General features: G+C 40.0%; 1 protein-coding gene across 5 annotated transcripts in view; it reads left to right on the top strand.

The window, feature by feature from the left end:
* The window catches only part of opa1 (OPA1 mitochondrial dynamin like GTPase), a 39,070-nt gene that overhangs the window by 12,638 nt on the left and 19,557 nt on the right, over nt 1-6,875 (top strand). For all 5 annotated transcript variants that reach the window (XM_032527110.1, XM_032527108.1, XM_032527109.1 and 2 more), the window contains 14 exons: nt 132-212; nt 322-396; nt 501-572; nt 785-884; nt 1,119-1,249; nt 1,781-1,853; nt 2,168-2,240; nt 2,334-2,449; nt 3,428-3,492; nt 3,697-3,773; nt 5,203-5,368; nt 5,620-5,772; nt 5,986-6,094; nt 6,794-6,873. In XM_032527110.1, the coding sequence (XP_032383001.1) occupies nt 132-212; nt 322-396; nt 501-572; nt 785-884; nt 1,119-1,249; nt 1,781-1,853; nt 2,168-2,240; nt 2,334-2,449; nt 3,428-3,492; nt 3,697-3,773; nt 5,203-5,368; nt 5,620-5,772; nt 5,986-6,094; nt 6,794-6,873 (1,371 nt within the window). The remainder of the gene's footprint in view (nt 1-131; nt 213-321; nt 397-500; nt 573-784; nt 885-1,118; nt 1,250-1,780; nt 1,854-2,167; nt 2,241-2,333; nt 2,450-3,427; nt 3,493-3,696; nt 3,774-5,202; nt 5,369-5,619; nt 5,773-5,985; nt 6,095-6,793; nt 6,874-6,875) is intronic.

Genomic DNA, 6,875 nt, shown 5'->3' with positions numbered 1-6,875 from the left:
ATTGACAGCAAATGTGAGCAAGAATCGGCACTTTTAAGGTATTGTGTGAAAGGAAAATGTGTAGGAACCCAGTTCTGATGAATTTCTGTAGTTTTTCTGCATCCTCGACAATACTGATCTTCTTTCTGCAGGTAACACTAAGCGAAGGCCCCCACCACGTGGCCATGTTTAAGGACAGTGGCCGAGAGTTTGACCTCTCCAAGGAGGAAGACGTAAGCCCCAAAGTCATTCCCTCCATCCATCCACCTAAGATCAATTTTATCAATCACTTTTTAACTTGTTAACCTCATTATAACTGGCATCTCTTCCTCTGTCCTGCAGCTTGCTGCTCTGAGGCATGAGATTGAGCTGAGGATGAGAAAGAGTGTGAAGCAAGGACAGACAGTCAGCTGTGAGGTTGGACATAGTGCTTCCATTCAGATTACTAAAAAAGCTGGTACTTGCCGATTCAAATATTTTAATGTTTTGTAGAATAATTATGTTTATTTCTTTAATGTCAGACAATATCTTTGAGTGTCAAAGGCCCCGGCATCCAGAGGATGGTGCTTGTTGACTTACCAGGAGTCATCAGTGTGAGTATAGATTCTTACATTAATAAGGGTGGGAATGTTTACAAATGGATAGATGTATACTGGATACTTTCTGTAATGTATACACATATTTATATTAATGTTTGCTGGATTCTATTCCAGACAATTCATTTTTCTCAAATCAAAGCCAATAGACAAAACTAGTCTTTGCAAATAGTCTTTTAAAGTTTTAGTTAAATGTGTGTCTCTCTCAGACTGTGACTGCAGGCATGGCATCAGATACTAAGGAAACCATCTTCAGCATCAGCAAGGCCTACATGCAGAACCCCAATGCAATCATCCTCTGTATTCAGGGTGAGCCATGACTATACTATTAACAGTTGCAACAACGTATATGAAGGGAGCATTTTTTGTAGTAAGCAGGAGATAGTCTGTCAGAGAATTTGACCGTTACACTTATGTCCACTTGTTGTGTTCTTAAGCAAAACACCAAATCTCAGTCTATCATGGTTTTTATCCTCCTTACCATTCTTGTTATGATATGTATACCATTATCATATCTCCTGTGCCCTCCTTGCCTTCCTCCAGATGGCAGTGTGGATGCAGAGAGGAGCATTGTAACAGACTTGGTTAGCCAGATGGACCCCCAGGGGAAAAGGACCATCTTTGTCCTGACCAAGGTGGACTTGGCTGAGAAGAACCTGGCTAGCCCAAACAGAGTAAGATGGCCAAATTGTCCTAAAGGTTAAATACAATAAAAATGTAAATTTGTATGTAAAGGACTATACTGAATATTAGTAAAAGGACTACACTGAATATAAATAGCTTGGCACTTAATCACTTATTTTATCACAAATATTGTAATGAATGCATGGATCTATCTACAGGCTCTTTATTGTCGTCATCAAAAGGGACAGTACCACAGTTGAATTTTGCATTGTTAGTCATCATGTTTTTGACATGTTTTTGACTCGTCAAAGCAAAAAGTGGCACTGAGATGACAGAAATATGTGAATTTGATTTACGAAACATCTGCATTTGAAGATTCCAATTTCAAAACAGTTGCAAACCTGTGGATGAAGTGCCAGCCCCTGTGAGTGACGCTATATGCATCTGCTTCACAAGAGAGAGCTCCATACTTTTTATTCTAAACAAATTATCCCTCAGTGAGCCAATGTTTGGTAAGCTTGTACTAAAGAGTGGACTGGTGTGAATTTAAGTCCTTTGTTTTACTTTTTTTTTTTTTTCAGATCCAGCAAATAGTGGAAGGGAAGTTGTTTCCCATGAAGGCCCTTGGCTACTTTGCAGTGGTGACAGGAAAAGGTAACATCTACAACTGAGTAGTCCATCATTCTGCATTTAATTTCACATTATAACATGACTACTTTCTGGTCATGGTCATGTCTGAATTCACTAACTTAGTTTTAGACACCATGGAGCTAGATGACGTTACTTGGGGTTTTTCCAACATATTATTTGCATACATTCTTTTGGAGGATTGTTTTGCCATGTATAACCTGAACTGTGTAGCACTCCTACTGTGAGTACATACAGTTAGATATAGAGTATTCTGTAAGACATCTAACATTACCTGAATAGTTTTTACTTACACCTTGTTCTGTTGTCTATGTGTGCAGGGAGCAGCGGCGAAAGCATAGACTCTATTAAAGACTATGAGGAAGACTTCTTCCAGAACTCCAGATTACTCAGGCAAGTTACACATGATTCAGAAAACATTAATGCTTCATCAAATGAATCAAATCATTAATCAAAATCTATTAATGAATGTATGTGTACAAATAGGGACGGCATGCTGAAGGCCCACCAGGTGACAACAAAGAACTTGAGTCTGGCAGTCTCTGACTGCTTTTGGAAGATGGTTAGGGAGTCTGTTGAGCAGCAGGCCGATGTCTTCAAAGGTATGTGTGCGCTTGCAAAACTAACCGTTATCCCAGGGCGGGTTGACTGATTTATATGCCTTGGTATTTGTGCCATTGAGTGACTGTTTACATCCAATGCCTTTTAAATTTCCAGGCATGTTTTAATATTGTGAATGGACACGGTAGGATTTTATCCATGTACTGTACAGGGAACAGGTGGTGGTGCTACTACTGCTCTTCTACTCTCCCTTCTCCCTCTATTGGCCTTACTCAGCCCACCCTGACACACTCCCTCAGTCCTGCCTTCCAACTGCAATTAGTCTCGACAATCTCTAGCCTTTTGCTAACAGTACAGGAGATTTATGGCTGTGAGACTGCAGTTCCCATAGGTCCATTGTGTAGTGTATCGATCCATAGCCCATCAAATTACACACAGCCGGCCTCAATCCTCCCTGCTTGGCGCCACCGTGGCCCCACAAACCAGCAATTAGCCTAATCTCCACTGTGGATAGGGAGGTGTGGAGTGTGTGTTGAGTGTGCATATATGAGAACTAAAACTCAGACTTTTGATTAAGAGTTTGTGATTGGTCCCATCCCCTCATCTCCTAAGGGACCAGTTAAGAGAGTGAGTGTGCAAAGTCCACACCCACTTTTTATTAAGGGATAGGCACCATTTGCAGTGTGAAAGCTGCCTTTATATCATACCAAGTTAAACAAAGCAGGCCCTGTCCCTATGTGGTCAATGCCTGCTGACTGTAGATAATTACTGTTTGATGTGGGTAACATCAAAGCTGAAAAAGCAATAAAAAAAACATAGGAGACAGTTAGAGATAAGTTTTGTCCAGGCACTACATATCGAGGTAGATTTATTTAGACATTTTAAGGGGCCTGGTTAAATTTAAGGCTTTATAATGAAACCATTAATATGGAACTACAATTTACCTCATGTAAAATGTAAAGTTGTTCCAATGTTTGTTTTAATTTAAGTCTTCATGTTACTGTTCCTCCTCACCTCAGCATCTCGCTTCAACCTGGAGACCGAATGGAAGAACAACTACCCTCGTCTGAGAGAGCTGGACAGGGTGAGAATTACAAACAGCAGGTGTACATAAATAACACAATGCTCTTTATTAGAGGCTCGACAAAAAATCAAGGATGGAAAGAAAAAAGTGGTAGCATGTTTGGAAAACAAAGGATTTTTGTAAAGATAAACAACAGCTGCACACCAATAAAGTTTTCCAAAGACGTTATAGTAACGATACAGATGTTTATTTTGTTTTTTGCAGAATGAACTCTTTGAAAAGGCCAAAAATGAAATTTTGGATGAAGTCATTAGTTTGAGTCAAGTGACCCCACAACACTGGTAAGTTAATGATGAGCTAATATCCGGGGTAATTGCTTTTGGTTGATATCTTTAAAAAACTAAAAATCAATGCTGCTACCAGTGTTAATTTTGAATACCCGTAACAATCTTTAATAATACAGAAATTTAGATTCAACTGATTTTCTATTTTTTTTGTAATATATACATTTAAATACCATTAGCAGCACAAACATTTTAAACTGTAGTTAAACCTTTTTTAAACTTATCAAGAACTCAAGTGCAAGATTTTTTATTTTTTTATTTTGGGAGTAAAGATGGGATCCAATTCTCCAAATGCACATTAATTCCTCCTTGGATCAGATGGTGGTTCTAGCATTGGAAATATAGATCATCATTTTACTATTGTTAGTAATAGTGTTTCATCCACACTATATGGGATATTGTTCTTAATGAAATGCCACCTTCTAAGGACTGAATCGTGTACAATTGTCTACCTGGTCTTTGCTTAAAGGCAATTAGATCATGTATTTGCACTGCTCCAGCACTCAACCAGACATGAGTGGAAAGCTATTTTTAGAGCAAACTGCAAGTCTCTATCTCTGGGTGCATTTATCTGTGCATGAATGTATAGTTATACCTCACCCCGAATGAGGAAAACCTTGCTAAATGAGATAAATGCATGGTGTTGTGGCCATCCCCAGTGTGCATGCCATAGGTTTTCCCAGATCAATACTCTGATGAATGGCCAATAGACGGGAACAGGGGTGGCCCTGTTAGCCGGCCAGCCCACAATATTGGACATAGCGCTTATTGACAGTGAGGAGTGCTATCCTGAACAAAAGGGGAGCCTAATGAAATATGTGTGTGCGTTTATGATAAATGAGTGAGGCACAACACTGCCCTGGTCTCATGTGGATTTGGGTAGGGTTTTGTTCCATTGTCACATTGCCCTATAGAGATAGAGAGAGAGAGTGTGGAGGCTATTAGTTGTTAACAGGGTCAGACTGTAGCTGTATTGGAATCTTCAGTCAAGTGCAAGTGCAGTTGCATCAGCAGTGACTACATAAGTGAAGCAGCGCAGCCAAGAGCTATCCCTCTTTACTCATTGTTTTCCTACCCTGCCGGAGTTGGACACCTGGAAGCAACTTTCTTTTACAAACACTCTTGCTTTTTAGATCTTAAATCTGAATCTAAAAAAATTATGAACAGAATCCCCCCCCCCAAAAAATGTTACACACATCTACTGTATGTTCCAAGCACCTTCAGCATGTTACTAGAAGTCAGAACAGGGAGAACCAAAATCAGAACAGCTAGAGGTACCAATCAAAAGATATCTTCTTCCCTACAGTTACATACATTTATTTTATTTTTATAATTCATACTCCGTATTGATCGCCTATGGGGAAATTACAATTTACACTCTGTTATTACACAAAGCCCTGAAAAAGTTGGTTTTTTTCTTTCCCAGGGAGGCCATCTTGCAGAAGAAGCTGTGGGAACGTGTTTCCACCCATGTGATAGAGAACATCTACTTGCCTGCTGCCCAAACAATGGACTCGGGTACTTTTAACACCACCGTAGACATCAAACTCAAGCAGTGGACCGACAAGCAGCTTCCACACAAAGCGCTGGAGGTAATGTGCATTGTCTTTATACAACTGGTCAATTTGTAATTCATATTGTTTAAGGGGGGGATGTAAATCAAATCATTCTTTGGTTTTATACATATGAGGACATTTCTAAATAATAAATTAATTGTTCTTTACTTATAGTTTCTTCAACAACTGTGTCACAGACTGCAGAAGTTAAAGAAATCTTCAATAGGGCAATGGTCTTGTGGTAATATAAGCCTCCTCTTTCCACAATATGTTTGGCATCCCATTAGATTGCCTGGGAGACACTGCAGGAAGAGTTTGCCCGCTTCATGGCTGAATACAAAGGCAAAGACCAGGACGACATTTTTGACAAGTTGAAGGAGGCTGTGAAGGACGAGAGCATCAAGAGGCACAAGTGGAATGAGAGGGCCATGGACAGCCTGGTAAACACACAGTAAATCCACTCACCATGTGTGCAAGGGTACAGAGAGCAAACACACTAGTTGATTTAAGACTTCCTAAAACAGACACACTTTTTATGATCAAGTGCACTGAATATCAATAAACTGTTAATGCTTACATTGATACTAATATGCATTGCAATTACTTTACAGCGCAACTAAGTTTTTTTCTTCTTGTTTGTGTGTGTGTGCCAGAGGGTGATCCAGCACAATGCCCTAGAAGACCGCTCCATCACAGACAAGCCCCAGTGGGACGCAGCCATCCAGTTCATGGAGGAAACCCTTCAGTCACGCCTCAAAGACAGTATGTTGGCCATGATGGCCTCATACAGTGTCACTTACCCTGTACTAGATTCCCTTTCTAGTCTAAAAAATGAGGTTAACTTACCTGTCAAAATGTCCCATGCCCCCAAGAGTAAACCAATTGACAAAGTATGGCACTAACACAGTTGCACAGTTACAGTTGGAACAAAGATTGCACATCTGTGAGTAGAATGGTTCATCAGTGCTTTACCTTCTCTTCATTGAATCCTCTATGTTTACAGGCTTGTGGTGGTGTGTAATGTGCTATAGGTGCCAAACAATCTATGTTTGGTACTGGCAATTTGTTTTGTTGTGTCATGGTCAATAACATTGTGGCAGAGAATCGTGATAGCAATTCTAAGCTAAAAAATTGGGATTCATATTTTTCCCCGAATGGTGCAGGCCTAAGTCAGATCTATTTAAATTACAGATCAAATTTTTAAATTTGCTCTGGCACATTTGCCACAGTTTGGGGTACATTGTCAGAGACACACGTACTAGGAAGAGGCGATGCTTATTGGACATCTTGTCTAGTGTTCCAGCAAGGGCTGTTTCTGGTGCGCCATGAATGCTCATGACATATGTCATTGTTGTTTGAAAAACTGTGGATAGAAGTGACTACTACAGTAAGTAACATACTCGCAAATCACATTTCATTCTATTTGTGTATGTCTTTTTTTTTTCTTTCCTTTCTTTGTAGCGGAGTCAGTAATCAGTGATATGGTGGGTCCAGGCTGGAGGCAGAGGTGGATTAACTGGGTTAATCGCACACCAGATCAGGT

This window comes from Etheostoma spectabile, chromosome 9, assembly GCF_008692095.1.
Source record: "Etheostoma spectabile isolate EspeVRDwgs_2016 chromosome 9, UIUC_Espe_1.0, whole genome shotgun sequence".
Taxonomy (NCBI): Eukaryota; Metazoa; Chordata; class Actinopteri; order Perciformes; family Percidae; genus Etheostoma; species Etheostoma spectabile.
Note: the sequence above shows the minus strand (reverse complement) of the source record. Positions and strands in the feature narration are given on the sequence as shown.